The 16936-nt window shown below is 39.3% G+C and overlaps 1 protein-coding gene across 1 annotated transcript in view; it reads left to right on the top strand.

Moving 5' to 3' along the window:
* cubn (cubilin (intrinsic factor-cobalamin receptor)) overlaps nt 1-16936 on the top strand; it is a 115998-nt gene that overhangs the window by 68496 nt on the left and 30566 nt on the right. Inside the window, exons 31-53 of the mRNA XM_087309808.1 lie at nt 778-934; nt 1021-1137; nt 2325-2438; nt 2528-2656; nt 4950-5082; nt 5163-5368; nt 8125-8306; nt 8410-8602; nt 8678-8875; nt 9200-9346; nt 9451-9641; nt 9728-9896; nt 10439-10613; nt 11124-11302; nt 11386-11595; nt 11672-11812; nt 11969-12150; nt 12258-12429; nt 12502-12699; nt 13870-14019; nt 14395-14516; nt 14608-14833; nt 14910-15097. Of these exons, the coding sequence (XP_087165934.1) occupies nt 778-934; nt 1021-1137; nt 2325-2438; nt 2528-2656; nt 4950-5082; nt 5163-5368; nt 8125-8306; nt 8410-8602; nt 8678-8875; nt 9200-9346; nt 9451-9641; nt 9728-9896; nt 10439-10613; nt 11124-11302; nt 11386-11595; nt 11672-11812; nt 11969-12150; nt 12258-12429; nt 12502-12699; nt 13870-14019; nt 14395-14516; nt 14608-14833; nt 14910-15097 (3879 nt within the window). The remainder of the gene's footprint in view (nt 1-777; nt 935-1020; nt 1138-2324; nt 2439-2527; nt 2657-4949; nt 5083-5162; nt 5369-8124; nt 8307-8409; nt 8603-8677; nt 8876-9199; nt 9347-9450; nt 9642-9727; nt 9897-10438; nt 10614-11123; nt 11303-11385; nt 11596-11671; nt 11813-11968; nt 12151-12257; nt 12430-12501; nt 12700-13869; nt 14020-14394; nt 14517-14607; nt 14834-14909; nt 15098-16936) is intronic.

Genomic DNA, 16936 nt, shown 5'->3' with positions numbered 1-16936 from the left:
GCGAGGCATCCAGAATGATTTTGCAAGCCCCTTTACTCACTCTGGAAGAGTAAATTTCTTGAATTCTAGGAAGGGTAGTGCCAGTGATTCGTTTAGCAGTCCGGACTATTTTTTGTAGTCTACGGATGTCAGATGGATTGGATGGAAACGGACAGAGGATGAATTGGATGAAAGCTCATTTCAGTTGGAATTTGTGTGTGGAGTTTGCATATTCTCCCCATGTTGGTGTGGGTTTCGTCTGGTGCTCCGGTTTCCTCCACAGTCTAAAGACATGCGCTATAGGTGAATTGGATGAACTAAATTGGCCGTAGTGTATGACTGTGTGTGTGTGTGTGTGTGTGTGTGTGTGTGTGAGTGTGTTAATCCCAATGTGTATGGGTGTTTTCCAGTACTGGGTTGCAGCTGGAATGGCATCCATTGCGTAAAACAAATGCTGGAATAGTTGGTGGTTCATTCCGCTGGGGTGACCTCTGATAAATAAGAAACTAAGCTGAAGGAAAATAAGTGAATATTGCATTTATGACATTTATTTTATATTTGTGGTATCCAAATATGAACTTGTATGTCATATATGGCATTTTGCATATATTACCATATATCAGATTTCTATATGGGTGTCCTATGGAGATTAGCTAGGGTGCAGCAAGTGTGTTTGCAGAGGTTGAAACTAAAATCTGTGGGATGCTGGTTGGTCCTTCAGGAGCTGGGATGTACAACTCTCTAACAGACCAGTGTATTACAGTTGATTAATGGCCAAAACAAAATGTTCTTCTCTAGATCCATGATGGTCCACATGAGCATTCTCCACTCCTGGCTCAAGTGTGTGGAACCTCCAGGCCTCCTCCAGTCACGTCCTCAACAAATGTCATCTATGTTCGCTTCAGGTCAGATCACAGTCTAAACCATAGAGGCTTCAGTGCTCAGTTCTCAGAAGGTAAGTCTCCTCTTCATACATGAGCCCACTTGATTGTATGATGCTTTTGTTGAATCAACCTCATTAACTGCTCTTGTGGTTTCCAGCATGTGGATCCTTTATAGTGACTGATGATGTTGGCGGGGAGATTGCATCTCCTCGGTATCCATACCCTTACCCACCCAATCAGGACTGCAGCTGGATCATACGGGCGCAGGAGCCATGTAAGTGTGCTGGTCATGGCGATCATAATTCTAGGCCCTGCACACATGAGCACTGTTATTTTGGTTGTTTGTACACAAACAAACGTTTTTGCGTTCTGTGAATGAACGTCGCCTCGTGGTTCCATCCCAAAGAGGGAAGAAATCACTTTCGCTCACGCTCACGCTCAATCTGCCCAGTTGGTGGAATGAACTCCCTAACTGCATCAGAACAGCAGAGTCACTCGCTACTTTCAAGAAACGACTAAAAACTCAACTATTTAGTCTCCACTTCACTTCCTAATCTGCAATTGCCTCTCTGAATATCACACTACCTGTACCAAAAAAAAAAAATACTAATACTACTAATACTTCCCTTCTTAGACTTTACAGACCTGAAACTTGCCTATAGCACTTATTCATTGTTGCTCTTAGTTGTGTAAATTGCTTCCTTGTCCTCATTTGTAAGTCGCTTTGGATAAAAGCGTCTGCTAAATGACTAAATGTAAATGTAAATGTAAGAAATTCCAGTGTCAGGTAACTAAAACTGAACTTTCCGAAAGTGTTGGGTGAAGATATTCTGAAACTCAGGTTACAGCGTGGCCACTAAAGCAGTTTTTGCCACATGACGTCAGCATGCTTGCTGTTCTCCTCTTTCTGATTGGCCAACACAGCTTTATTTTAATGTTGGGTTCACACCAAACGCGGTTGCAAAATTTGCGTTTAGAAGATTTAAATTTGATATAAACATGTAAAGCTTGTAGTTTCGATGGATCTCGGGTTTTATTCACGTCACCTCATACTTCAGTTTCTCATCAAATCTTCTGACCAATCAAATTCTCTTTAGTGTCTGACATGCCCCGCCCCCTTCAAGACGCTTTACATTTGATGCTCTTGATCTCAACCACTCACTTGCAGAGCTATGATAAAAACTAAACACTATTGGCTGTTTTTTATAAAAGGGGAGGAGCTACTTTAAGTCCCACACTCTCTTCATGTTTGGGTTGAGATTACATCAATCATCAAATAACAATGCACATTTCACAGCGGATCGCAATGCGTTTTTTGCATTTTTATGTGGACAGAGATTTTTTTTGTTTTTTATACAAAATTTCTATATATAAAAATAACTGTGTACGTGTGGATATAGCCTTAAAGTTGAATCCAAGACCTTCTATGCGAAATTTACTAAACTATTCTTTTTCTTTCAGTCAATCACGTGACTTTGTCCTTCACTGACTTTGAGCTTGAGATGTTGAACAGTAACTGCACTCATGATAGCGTGGAGATCTTGGATGGAGACAATGTTCAAGCACCATCTGTTGGTAAAGATAAAATCTTATTCCTGAGAAATAGAGACTTTGATTGCAATATGATAGTTTTTGTTAGTGATAACGTATTAATCTTGTTGTAGGTCGATACTGTGGGAGTAATTTGCCACACCCAGTCACTTCATTGAGCAACGCCATGGTGGTTAAGTTTGTGTCAGATCATGCAGTAGGGAGGAAAGGTTTTCGGGCGACCTACATGGCCTCAACTTCAGGTCAGATTTCTGAATTCATTTTAAAATACACTACCTGTCCTAAGTTGGAAACGGTAAGATTTGTTAATGTTTTATAAGAAGCTTATTCTACTCTCTAAAGCGGCATTTATTTGATCAAAAATACAGTCAAAACTGTTATATTGTGAATTATTATGATGATTTTAAAGGACTTTTTTCTTACGAATGTAGTGTGAAATTTGAAATTTTATTTATACCTGAATTTATGGCTGAATTTGTATCTTCATTAATCCACTCATCAGTGTAACACGATCATTCAGTAATCATTATAATATGATGTTTTTATGCCTCTTTATGATCAGCTATTATTGGTACAATATCACTAATAATCATTCTTACCCTTTTGTCTTACTTCAAAGTATCGTGAAAACTGTGACACATTGTAGGTTTAGGATTCTTTGATTAAAAAAAGTTCAAAATTAATTTTTAATATTAGAAATGTATTTACTTTCACTCATGAATCATTTATTGGGATGAATAAAAGTAAATACATATGAAATGTTACATTTGAATGGTATTACATCAATTTCACAAACTAGTAACAAAAACAATAATAACGTTAAATATTTCTTCCAGAGCAGATCAAGATGCTAGATTTTGTAAAGCATTCTGTGACACTGATGACTATCATGCTTAAAGCTGCAGTATGTAAGTTTGACACCCAGTGGTTGACCTAGGTATTGCACTCCTTGTTCAAAACACATGCAAGTTCAGGTTGTGCCTGACTATCGAGCCTAAAGGCTGATTTAAGTCATGTTTTAAATAAAAGCAACGGCACACAATAGAACGAATGTTTAGTTTTTGTCCTAACCAACACCTAAAATTTAGATTTTAGAAACGGCTTCTATTTCTTGCAGCTGAACAACAGAAAACTGACAATGATCACCTCAGATACACCTCGTGTGCTTTATTCAGTGTTAAATGCTAATAATGTGAGTTTGAATGCCATTTTACATGACTTTATTGCCATACTACTGAAAGCAGCAGCAAATACTGTAGTTCACCTCCGATCTTGAAAATAAAATAAACCATTTGAAATTAAACTTTAGAACCGTGACTAACACATATCAGTGATTCAGCATGTACATTTAATAATGTTAAAGATGTTTAATATGTAATAATTCGATTATAAACCTTACCATTTTGCAAGAGTGCAGTAAGTGCACTATTCTGTGCTTCTGATTGGCTGTATTTAAATTTCTGTCAGTTTTTGTCTGGTGTAAACAGCCAACTTGTCTATCACTGCAAATCTCGTCACCTAGCGTATTGTTAGGATAGGGTGTTACAATGTAACCTGCTCATCTAATGTTTACGTTCGTAATATTTATATTATTTGCTAATTAATAACCTCATGTAGAACTCTGAATCTGTGTCTCATTCTGGAGGCTGCTACTGTCCATCAGAGGTTGCATTTCATTCGCAGACGCATGCTTTGAGAATGAGTCAAATACTCATTTTTCCACCAAGGCAACCCGGGGTGCTGAAATATAATTGGTCAAACTGACATTGGGCCGGTTAAAGTGACCAAAACAAAGACAGACATTTTCAAAGCAGAATATCTGACTTCAGCATTGACTTTAAGATAAACAATTCAATTCAATTCAATTCAGCTTTATTTGTATAGCGCTTCACATAAATGGTCATAGTAACTGGAACAGTGTAGTTCAGTTTTTAGTGTTTAAGTTCTGTTCAGTTTAGCTCAGTTCAGTGTGATTTAAATCATTACTGTGAGTTCAAACACTGTAGAGCAAATTCGTCGATGCGTAGCTCTACTGATCCTGAACCATGCGAGCCAGTGGCGACAGTGGAGAGGGGAAAAACTTCACTTGATAGGAGAGTGAAGAAAAAAAACCTTGAGAGAAATCAGACTTATTTGGGCACGACAATTTTAATTTCTCTGCGGGCCAAAAGTCTTGTGCAGTGCTGCAGTTTCAGCGGTGGTTTGTTTACTTAGCTTGTTGCCTAAATAACTGCAAAAATATTATGGTATTTTTATGCTTTAGAAGAGTCCAAAACTTACACACAGCACCTTTAATAATCAGCTTTAAACTCCAAGAATTATTTACATTACATTACTCCAATAACATTTCAATATCCCTATAACATTTCACAATTTTACTGTATTTTTATTTAAATAAATGCCGCCTCTGTGTCCAAAATAAGCATATTATAAATTTTGTTACAAATCTTGCTACATCCAAACTGTTGACTGGTAGTCTACATTCACCCAAATTATGCTGCATTTGAACACTTGTCAGTTGCTTATGTTCTCCAGGCTGTGGTGGGCTCCTGAATATGGAGTCAGGTGCATTTAACAGTCCAAACTATCCTGATGTATACCCACCTAATGTGGAGTGTGTGTGGACCCTCACCAGTTCCCCTGGCAACCGCATACAGCTTTCTTTCATGTAAGCCAATCAAGATGATACACTGATCTCACAAATGTAATGGATGCATCAACACAATGCTTGTAATTTCTGTGATGTAGAATGTTTCAGCTTCAACCCAGTTCAGACTGCAGTAATGACTACCTGGAGATTCGGGAAGGACACTCCACTGGTGCTCTGGTTGGTCGTTTCTGTGGCGACTCCCTGCCTACCAACTACACCTCTATTACGGGCCACATACTTTGGATTAAGTTTTTTTCAGACTCCTCGATCAGTGGAGCTGGATTCAGAGCTGTGTTCTCCCACTGTAAGTCAGAGCGAAGGATTACTCTTGTCTTTTTGACTTGGAGCGTACTGAAAAACAGCTAAAACTGCAATTTGGGGGTTATGCTGATTAAAGGGTTATGAAACCCCCCGTCTCAGCAGTGTGTTTACATTTACATTTACATTTAGTCATTTAGCAGACGCTTTTATCCAAAGCGACTTAAAAATGAGGACAAGGAAGCAATTTACACAACTATAAGAGCAACAAAGTGCTGTAGGCGAGTTTCAGGTGTGTAAAGTCTAAGAAGGAAAGCATTAGTAATTTTATTTATTTATTTATTTTTTGTAGTTAGTTGAGGAGTCAGAGAGGTAGTTGCATATTAGTAAGGAAAGTGGAGACTAAATAGTTGAGTTTTTAGTTGCTTTTTAAAGACAGCGAGTGACTCTGCCGTTCTGATGCAGTTAGGGAGTTCATTCCACCAACTGGGCAGATTGAGCGCGAGCGTTCGGGAAAGCGTTTTCTTCCCTCTTTGGGATGGAACCACGAGGCGACGTTCATTCACAGAACCAAGTTTCTGGAGGTCCTATAGATCTGCACATGTGAGAGCAGATAAGAAGGGGCGCAGCCAGAAATCGCTTTGTAAGCAAACATCGGTGCTTTAAATTTGATGCGAGCAGCAACTGGCAGCCAGTGCAAATGAATGAGTAGCGGAGTGACATGTGCTCTTTTAGGTTCGTTAAAGACCACTCGTGCTGCTGCATTCTGAAGCATCTGAACAGGTTTGATAGAGTTAGAGTTTTCACACCTCTACTTTGAAAAAAGTCAGGAAAGTGAATGTTTCCACCTTTGGTAAGGTGGGTGTGTCGAGTGGCGAAAGAGGGAAGGGTTTGCATAAAAACAGGAGTTTCAAACAGCTCATTTGCACACTGCCAACACAAACATAGACGCAAGGAAGATGTACATTGAATACGTTTACATGGACATCAGTAATCTATTTATTTGCCTTAATCTGAACAAGACATTAATATGATTAATGTGTTTATATAAACTTTTTGAATGTTCCTTTTATTATCCTGTTTTACATGTTATAACACAAAGTTCAATTAACGTCATTGCGTCACCGCGCTATCCACGTTTCCTCCAGAGTTTCATGTAATTTCAGGTGTTTCATGCAGTCAGGCAGTTTCACTTTCATTCAGGAACTCTTCATTCATGCCCCTGCAGGACAAACTGAGGTATTGGATGCGCGTATGAAGTAAGGAAATAGTGTTGTTTTAATGGATATTAATACTGCACACCCAAACTCTGCATTTCGTGATGCGGGTGTCTGGGGTCCTTCACTGACTCGGTAGGTACAGAGAATAGTGTCAAACAGCTATGTGTGTATAGACTATCCTGTCGCAAAATGCAGCGACAAGTCTTACATGATAGTAATATATATATATATATATATATATATATATATATATATATATATATATATATATATATAAAAGATTTTGCTGTCATGAAAATGAATAATCTTAAATTAAATTGATGGGACAGCTGGCATGATATTTCTCATGTGACTGACGTGTGCCATCTGTCACGTTCAGTGGGTGGGGAAATGGAGCGAGGACTCAAGTGCAGGGAAAATGGGTTTATATTTATAACAAAATTAAGTAAAAGGAAAAACAAACTACCACTAAAATGGGAAAACATTAACAAAGCAATTTTACAAACAAACAAACTTGACTTGGCAAGCTGGCAGGGATCAGGGCTGGACAGACTGGACAAGGCAACATACCATGACGAATTGGCACAGGACAGCAGACATAAGGAGAATATAAGCAAAAATCATTAACAAGCAAACAGGTGAACCTAATAAACTAATAATGGGTTAACAAGGAGGGTGGGACTAGACAGGAAAGCACAAGTGAAAACACAAGCCATGTTCTCACTTAAAGCAAGTGGAATACACAGCCAATGAGAGAACTCATTAACCGCGTGTTCACATGACACTAAAGCCCGGCACATATACCCATGTACCATGTGCTAAAAACAGCACCAACAAAAGACCGAACGCAAGACACAAGTACACGATAAATAAACACTCACCGTGCACTCACACATGCAATGAACATGTTCAATCCCAGCGCCACACGAAACCAACTAGACTGAGACGCTGAGAATGAAACACCATGCTGCAGACAGATCAAACACAAGCACCAGGACAAAAGCATGGGTCACAAACATTCCCAGACCTCACGCGCCCGCATTGAGCTGGAGCGTGCACGGCCCAGGCGCGGTCGAGACGGTACTCTTACAAAAGACACACAATGACAGAAAACTCAAGCCGAGCACAACATACAAGACATGACAGGACTAGTGTCTGGACTCTGCCACCAACAACAAAAATGAACAAGACCGAAATGGCAGAATCCTGACACCATCCGCTTAAAAATGTAATGGATGTGGGCAAATGCTGTAATTTAATACAATTAAATTGAATATCGACAGACTTCTATAGATTACAAATCCTTTTGCAGTTATAATTTAGCATCGATCCTGGAGAGTCTTGCCAATCTGTTAATATACAATGTAAAACAACCACACACACACACTCCTCTAGTGTTCATGCACCTCAGGAAAGTGCTGTTTTTTTTTATTATTGGTGTTATGTAAATTTGGTAGAGTTTGGTAGAGGACATACCAAGAGTAACCCTGGTTGGACCTGAACAGTTATTTGCACTTGTTATACAAGTCTGAAGGTAGGAACTCTTGTATTGTAATATCTGAACTCTGTTTCTGCTTCTCAGTGTATGGAAATGATATCACCGGCAGTACAGGACTGATAGCTTCCCCCCTTTATCCGCGTACCTACCCAAACAATGCAGACTACCGCTGGACTGTCACTGTGGATTCAGATTCACACATCCAGATTCAATTCCTGGACATCGACATTGAAGACCTGTTCAATTGCCTTTATGACAAGCTTAAGGTCTGCTCTGTTGTTTAAAATGTAGCTTTTTGATTCTATAATGGCTCAAGTTTAATGGTATACAATGGAAATGAGGTTTAAAATCAAGATTTCCCTTTCTTAGATATATGATGGTCCAAGCACTAACTCGTTCCTTCTGGGAGAGTTCTGTGGCCTGACTCTACCCAACCCAGTAAGAAGTTCAGGCAGCGCTATAACTCTTGAGTTTCAATCTGACACTGTGATTGGAGGGAAAGGCTTCCTCATTGAGTGGACTGCTGTTCAGGGATCTGGTCCATTGCCCACTATAGAGCCAGGTTAGTTCTTCAAGGATTCCGCCTATCAATTCAAAATGTTACTCTTTGGCTTGACTATTTCTTTTATCTTTTCAGGAGCGTGTGGAGGAACACTCGTGACTGGAGACACTCCCCAGTTCTTATTTTCTCCCGGTTGGCCCGAGCTGTATCAGCACAATCTTGATTGTTCGTGGGTAATCCGGTCTCCCAGCTCTATAGTCGAGTTTAATCTTCTCTCTCTAGACATGGAGGATGAGGTGTCATGTCTTCACGACAGTCTGGACATCAGGGATGGTAGGGGTTTTGTCATATTTAGTTACTTTAAAGAATTGGTTCACACAAAAATTAAAATTTGGTTATTAATCACCACTCTAATGTTGTTCAGATTCCCTAAAACCTTTGTTCAACTTCGCAAATTAAGCTCTCTGACCCTCCATAGACAGCAGTCTATGAAGGATGAGGGAGCTCTTGAATTTCATTTAAAAATATCTTCATTTGTGTTCTGAAGATGAACGAAGGTCATAAATTTATAACAGAATTTATTTTGGGGGTGAAACAATCCTTCAACACAAATTCTAACTTGACTTTCAAGACTTAATCTTGTGTATGTTTCCTAAGGTGAAACCAACGCGTCTCCACTGATTGCTAAGGTTTGTGGGCGGCAACTGCCTGGTTCTCTGCATTCTACCGGTGATGCCATGCTCCTGAGATTCACCTCCGATGGCAGTATTAATGGCAGGGGTTTCAATGCAACCTTTTCTAGAGGTGAGCAGTCCATGAACCAAATCCTAGTCTCAATACTGCAATATGTTTTCTTTGGATTATACTTTTTAGACATTGAACCAAATTGCATTTGTGTCCTTCGTCAGGATGTGGTGGCTTCCTCCATACAGACAGAGGCGTTCTAAGTTCTCCTCAGTATCCACAAAACTACAAGCCCAACCTGAATTGCAATTGGCAAGTAATGGTGACCCCAGGGTTTAGGGTTTCTGTAACTTTCCAAAGTCCCTTTCAAGTACAAGGTTATGGCAATCAGTGTAGCACAGGTGACTACCTGGAGGTAAGTGGCTAAAGGTAAAAGTGTGATTTGGAAAAATGTGTATCATTGTGTTTGATGGAAAATATGCTTTAATTATTTTCTATTAGTTACGGAATGGACCTGATGGCAATTCACCAACCTTGTCAGGGCGTCTCTGTGGATCCAACGTTCCATCCACATTTCAGACCACAGACAACAGTCTTTATGCCCACTTTGTTTCTGATGGCTCCAATGAGGGAAATGGCTTCAAACTGTTATTTGAAGCACACAGTTCAGGTAGAAACTTAAAATAGTCCAGTGATATTTTTTGTTCATTTCCACTGAGTGGTAAGGTATAATACAGTACTATATGGTACAGTATGGTACACATTTATGTTCATTTCCTTTGCCAAAGTTACCGAAAACGCGAATCATACCATGATACTTTTTTGGCGCCTTTTCCAAAAGGGTACCTTGCAAAACAGAATGATACCAAAAAGCTGGAGCTAAAGCTGAATGCTATTGTTTTGTAGTCACCAACATGTACAACAAGCGTAATGTACAGTGCTTAAATATGGAACTTTCGTTTACAAAAGACGGCTTTTACGATTTTTATTCTTCAGGTGAGAATAACGTCAATTGCAACATTCTATTGTCCACCAAGCCTACTAAAAGAGTACCGTTGACTGTCGAAATGCAAGCCTGATCAGGTTAACCTGTACCTATTTGTACTTTATACTGTACTAAACAATAACACTCAGTGGAAACAAATCATTAGATTTATTCAACAATGAATGATTACCATTAAATTAAGAGTAAATCTTGCTGCTTGTCTCCAGCTTGTGGTGGTTTTATCGAGCTTAATGACGGAGATCCACCAGGATACATCACATCTCCTGACTATCCATCAAATTACCCCCAAAATATAGACTGTGTGTGGATTATCACTGTTCCCAATGGGGAAGCTGTACAACTCGACTTTGAGGGTGATTTCTACATCGAACCTCATTCTGGGTATGTTACAGTACATTCAATTTAAACAATAAACCACCTATCCCCACATCCCATGCCTTCATGTGCTTTCAACCACTGGTGTGGGTAGGTGGGTCTTTGTGACCAGTGCCCCGTGGCTGCAGGACCAGATGGCTGTCGCCTTTATCGGACTATATCCACATCCCCTGTTCCCATCCAATGTTGCAATGCTATGTCTATGTGTTTATGTGTTTGTGCTAGGGCGTTTTTCCCCCTGATCTCACATTGCCCTATTTCAAGGATATATGAGAGGGGCTTTTTTTTCGTCTCCCTCTTCCCTAATGTATCTAATGTCCTCTTTCTAAAAGCTACCTCTCGTCTGACCAATCTTCCCCTGAAACGTGTGATGTTTGTGTATAGTCAGGGGGGTTTAATTTCACTGCATGTAAAATTGTATGTGACAAATAAAGACTTTTCATCTTCATCATCAAAACTGCATACATTTGCCTTAACGATTTAACCATTTAGAGTAATCACAATCTTCTCTCATAGGTGTTTATTTGATTACATCGAAATCCGGGATGGTCCCACATCAGATGCTGATTTGATTGGCAGACTTTGTGGCAACACCCGCCCATCTACACAGCATTCTTCTGGCACCACCATGTATTTACGATTCCGAACTGATGCTAGTGTCACACATATTGGTTTTAAAGCCAAGTACTCCATTGGTAATCCATTTTGAATCCCACTGACATTCCAATCATTTTTTTTCCAAGCTTCAATGACTAAAAAGGTATTTTGTCCTCCTTAGCTGTATGTGGTGGTACCTACATCGGTCAAAATGGTGTCATCAGAAGCCCTGGTTTTCCTGGCTCAAATTATCCTGACAACTCTAACTGTGAATGGTACCTAGAAGGTCCTACTGGACACTATTTAACTCTCACCTACACTGCCTTCGACTTGCAGAGCTCCGCTAATTGCAACAGTGACTACGTTGAGATACGTGAATACAATGCTTCAGGTTTGGAATCTCACAACTCAAATCTAGTCTTCTTTTAAATACCCAAGGTAGTAATGTAAGATCTTCTTCTCACCAGGTCGCCTGTTGGGGAAACACTGTGGAAACAACCTTCCGGCTCCCATGGATACTGGAGACAGTTTTGCCTATGTAAAGTTTGTCAGTGATGCTAGCGCGAATGCTGGAGGGTTTAGCTTATCATTTGAAGCCAGCATTGAAGGCAAGTGTGAAATCCATAAACAAAAACAATCACATAAGCATCACAATTCATTAATAAATATGGGACTCAGTGTGCAAGGTTTCTGTGTCTGACCATTTTTAGGATAACGAATAGGAGACTTTATCTGGTAATAAAAACAAATGGTTTGTCTTGTAGAATGTGGAGGGGATCTGAATGCACCATTCGGGACCATATCATCTCCCAACTACCCCAACCTATACCCACACAGCCGAATTTGTCGCTGGAGTATCACTGTTCCTCAAGGTCGTAGGGTCACTCTTACAATCAATGACTTGAGGCTGGAGGACCAAAGTACCTGCGCATTTGACTTTGTTGAGGTGAGGTTATCTGTATGTTTTAAAGGGGGTCATCCTGTTAAATACTTTCTGTGGGTATTGTTCAATTCAGAGGTTCAGCACAGCCATTTTGGCTCTTGAATTGGTAGATCCTGAATGGTCTGACTCCCAGTGCCCCTCGATTGGATCGTTTATGTGGTACAGTCCCTGCTGGAACCCAGGTCAAGTCTTCAGGGAATACTATGACAGTCATTTTCAGCACAGATTCATCTGTGTCTAATGGTGGATTCACAGCAGACTATTCATCAGAGGAGTCAGCAGGTAGGAAAGAAGAACTTTGGCTTTAAAGTAAACACTTTTGGGGGTCCTGATTTAATTCTTGAGTCTTTGCAGTGTGTGGTGGGATTCTCAATGAACCTGGAAACTTCACCTCACCCGACTTTGGCAATGGCAACTACAGCAACAACCTGAACTGTGAATGGCTGATCCAGAACCCACATCACACAAATTCCTCCATTGTGGTTATTATAGATGAGCTGCATCTAGAGCACCACCAAACCTGTGAGTGGGACTACTTGGAGTTCAGACTGGGTAAGAGTTTCCAAATGCACTATGAGGGACACAAAACACTTTCTAATGTACCAATTCTTTCTCCTCCATTGATGATATATCTTGTCAACTGAGAGACAAAATTACAGTAAAGGAAGCCCTAGTGCATGTCCTGAATGTGATACTTCTGGGTCTCCTGTTAGCAAAATGAAACAATCAGAGAAAGTCTAGATCAGATTTCATGTGTTGTTTGTACCATGTGCTTTTTTGTCTACCGTTTTAGCCCACACACCTTGTTATCCAGTTTTCAATCATCATCTTCACCTGTCAACTTGTCTGTTTATTAGTTTTTCTCTATTCTCCTAGTGTGTTCTGTCCTGTACTGGTCTGTCATTGTTAATTCTGTGCCCATGTGTCATCATTGAGGCATCGTGATGTTTGTCATGCCAAGTGCTGTCTAGTCTTATAAAGTGTGTATGTTGCCATGTTTTCCCCCCACATGGAGGTTTACGTTGTTTTGGTTTCCTTTTGTTAAATAAAACCATTTTCATTTCCTCCAATTAAGCATTTTAACAAGGGCCGTGCGATTTATTATCAACCATCATCTTCTTTGTCTTCTTCGTCATCATTTTCTTGGTCATTTTGGTCATCATCTTCATCCTCTTGGTTGTCATCCTCTTTGTCTTTATCTGCATCTTGGTCTTCTTTGTGGTCTTGGTCGTCAACTTCTTTGTCATCATCTTGATCTTCGTGGGCATCATCTTCTTTGTCTTGGAGTACTTTGTGGTCTTGGTCATCATCTTCTTTGTCATCTTCATTGTCTTCGTCTTCATTTTCTTGGCCATCAGTTTCTTTGTCTTGGTCTTTTTCGTTTTCACTTCTTGGTCTGTCAGAGTCGGGGATAGAACCCTGGTCTCTGGTGTGTGAGGTGAGTCACGTTACCACTAAGCTTACAATAAGTAATAACAAAGTACAATCTCAGAGATGTTTGCTAATATAAGTTCAAATATTTTAAGTTTCTTTTTTAACTAACTCTCATTGCATTTTAGCGGTAAAAAACAATACAGATTATTAAGCAGAAGCTGGACTGCAAAATTAAATCGCAAATCAAATCAAAATGCTGACTCTGGCTAGTGACTTAAGAAAAAACGCTGATGGGGAAAGATTTAAAAGCAAACATTTATGACATGTTTTGTCTGTTTTCTGATATAGGAGATCACAATGGAGAGCTCTTGACTCGTTTATGTGGACAGACTCCTCCATCAATCCCCATAGTGGTGTCCACCCCTAGTCTCTGGGTTCACTTTCTGTCTGATGAGGCTGTGGGTGACCTCGGCTTCAAGGCAACATATTACTTTTCAGGTACCATCTATTACTCAGTAACACTTAAAGTCTGTGTGAAATCAAAGTTTGTAATGTGTATTTTGCACATTATTATTCTTTAGGAGAACTATTAATCCATGCTAATCCACTGACATTTTTGGTAATCTTCAATCAAAGTCTGACCGTTTCCTTCTGCATTTGGAGTGGGGGTCCTTCTATTGACGTTAGTTTGATGACAATATTTTTAACAATGCCCCTCTTTACATTAGTTTGCGATGACCCCTACTTAATATTCTGTTTTCGTTGAAAGTACATCGACATAGTACTGAAATAATAGTCTCAGCAACTTCCGGTTCACACAGACTTTAAATTAATCTCAATTGCACATGAGCTCTACTGACTGCTTTTCCTCAGAGTGTGGAGGGACACAAAGTGGAGATGGAGGTGTCATCTCTAGCCCTGGATATCCCAATGTCTACCCCAGTCCAAGCCGTTGTACATGGCTTCTTGAAGCTCCAGTGGGCCACACTGTAGTTGTAAGTTACAAGAGCTTCTTGGGATGGTGTCTTCTTTATACCTCAGCACTGAAATCGATCAATAACATAATTTGCGTATACTTTTGTCTAGCTTACATTTACATACTTTGAAGTGGAGGAGCACAGCCAGTGCGTCTGGGACTCTGTGACCATCTTCAATGGAGCCTCGTCAGGATCCCCTATTATTGGTCAATACTGTGGTCACAACTCTCCAGGAACAATCCGATCAGGCTCTAACAAATTAGTTGTGGTATTCCTTGCCGATCATACAGTGTCCAAAGGAGGATTTGCTGCCACCTGGTCAACAGACTCAACAGGTATACGTCTACTGTGCTTTCTGTAGATTTCTACTTGCTGTTGGTTTCAATTTCACTGAAATGATTTTCCCTTCAGGATGTGGAGGAATTATCCATGCTGATACAGGCACCATCAAATCTCCCAATTACCCTCAGAATTTTCCAACCAATATCGAATGTTCTTGGACTATCATTGCCCATGATGGAAACCATCTGGAAATGGGCTTTGCCAGTGACTTCCAGATCCCAGACTCGAGTGGACAGTGTCAAAACAGTTATATCAAGGTAAACCAATTATTTTTTCTATAAGAAGTATTTTGTTAGGTTTAGTACTGGGCAACCATTACAAAATTTATTCATGAATAATCTTTTGTATGCATTTTTAGATGCTAAATTCAACAAATAAATGAAAAGTAATGTATTGCACCCATTTACTGTAAAGGTAACAACTGAGGTGTTTTTATAGCAGTATCCCCTTATTAACAGTTAAAATATCTTGTAAATCTTATCTTAGCCATTAAATCTAAAACAAATCTACAGTATATTTCAATCTAAAATCTCTACTTCACTTCAGAATGTTTATTTATAGATGTCTCTCCTTACAGCATGTGCATTAGAGTTTTTTTAATGGTAGTGTTCCCTTATTAACAGTTAAAAATGTTTTGTAAATCTTATCTTAGACATTAATGGGACCAAATTAAATCTAAAATCAATCTTTACTTTAATCTAAAGTCTTTATTTTACTTCAGATTATTCATTTATGGATTTCACCAACATCTCTGCCTGCAGCAAATGTATTGGTGTTTTTATAGCAGTATTTCCTTATTAACAGTTACAAATGTCTTGTAAATCTTAACCTGGCCATTAACGGGATCAAATTAAATCTAAAAACAATCTTCATTTCAATCTAAAATCTTAACTTCAGAACATTCATTCATAGATTTCAGCAATGTTTCTGTCTGCAGCATATGTATTGGTGTTTTTATAACAGTATTCCCTTATTACAGGTACAAATGTCTTGTAAATCTTATCTTAGACATTAATGGAATAAAATTAAATCTAAAAACAATCTTTATTTCTATCTAAAATCTTTACTTCACTTCAGAATGTTCATTCACGGATTTTATAATATGCTGGTTTCACACCAAATGCAAAAACAAATATTCACGTAAGTAGATTACATACAGGAAAATTCCCGGTGGGCCGGTCCGTTTTTTTTGGCCGCGAGGGCTGGTGCTAGCTGCTTGCACTCTCAGCAGTCCCATTTTTTATTTATTTATTTATCTATTTGACCATAGCCTCACTATTTTTATTCATTATTTTGCCTCAGCTCTGCTCTTTTTATTTATTTTCTCGCAGCCCCGTGAGCAAAATACAGCCTGCAGGTTAATAATGATGTATCTATCATCATTCGACCCCAAACTGCGGCACCTTAGTGAATATAAGAATTTGAATCATTAATATTAATGAATATTACACCTTCTCAATGAAAATCAGATGATTCACTACATTAATAAATCTGCTATAACTTGATCAGAAATATAAAAAGGGGAGAAAAAGATTAAGCCATCAATAGAAAGCACTGCTGTGGTTGAGAGTCTTGTGGGTCACAGTGCAATATTTTTTTTCTCTCCACAACAGTGCCATTGTGGTCCAGTGGTCAGCACGTTTTGTTATGACGCAGCTGACCCGTGTTCGAATCTCACCTCAATAATAATTTTTTTTTTTTCACTTTTATTGTTAAGACATATAATACATTTTAGGGCTGTTGAACATTTGAAGTTGTTTTTTTGAAAAAGACGTGGTAGTGTCATTAGAAACTGAATTGGAAATGACGTTATTTTAATATAACGTAGTCAGTCGTGAACTGAGGTGGGCCAGTCTAAGGCTTGAAACTCCAGGGCTGAAAAGGAGTCCCACTCCCGCCCTGATTACATACAAAGTCAATGCAAATTCGCAAGTACAGGCAAATTTCCACTGGGCAACACAAATAACGCAGAATGAGTGATGAGAATTCACCTCAACCTCAACTTCCACAATTCAACCCAAGAATAAGATTTGCTCAAAGTGGAAAAACATCCAGCGAGTAAACGAGAGCAAGTGATGCAGTGCTCCACGTTTGCT

This window comes from Danio rerio, chromosome 24 (genome assembly GCF_052040795.2).
Source record: "Danio rerio strain M-AB ecotype USA chromosome 24, GRCz13ab, whole genome shotgun sequence".
NCBI classification, from domain to species: Eukaryota; Metazoa; Chordata; class Actinopteri; order Cypriniformes; family Danionidae; genus Danio; species Danio rerio.
This window is presented reverse-complemented; position numbering and strand designations above follow the sequence as displayed.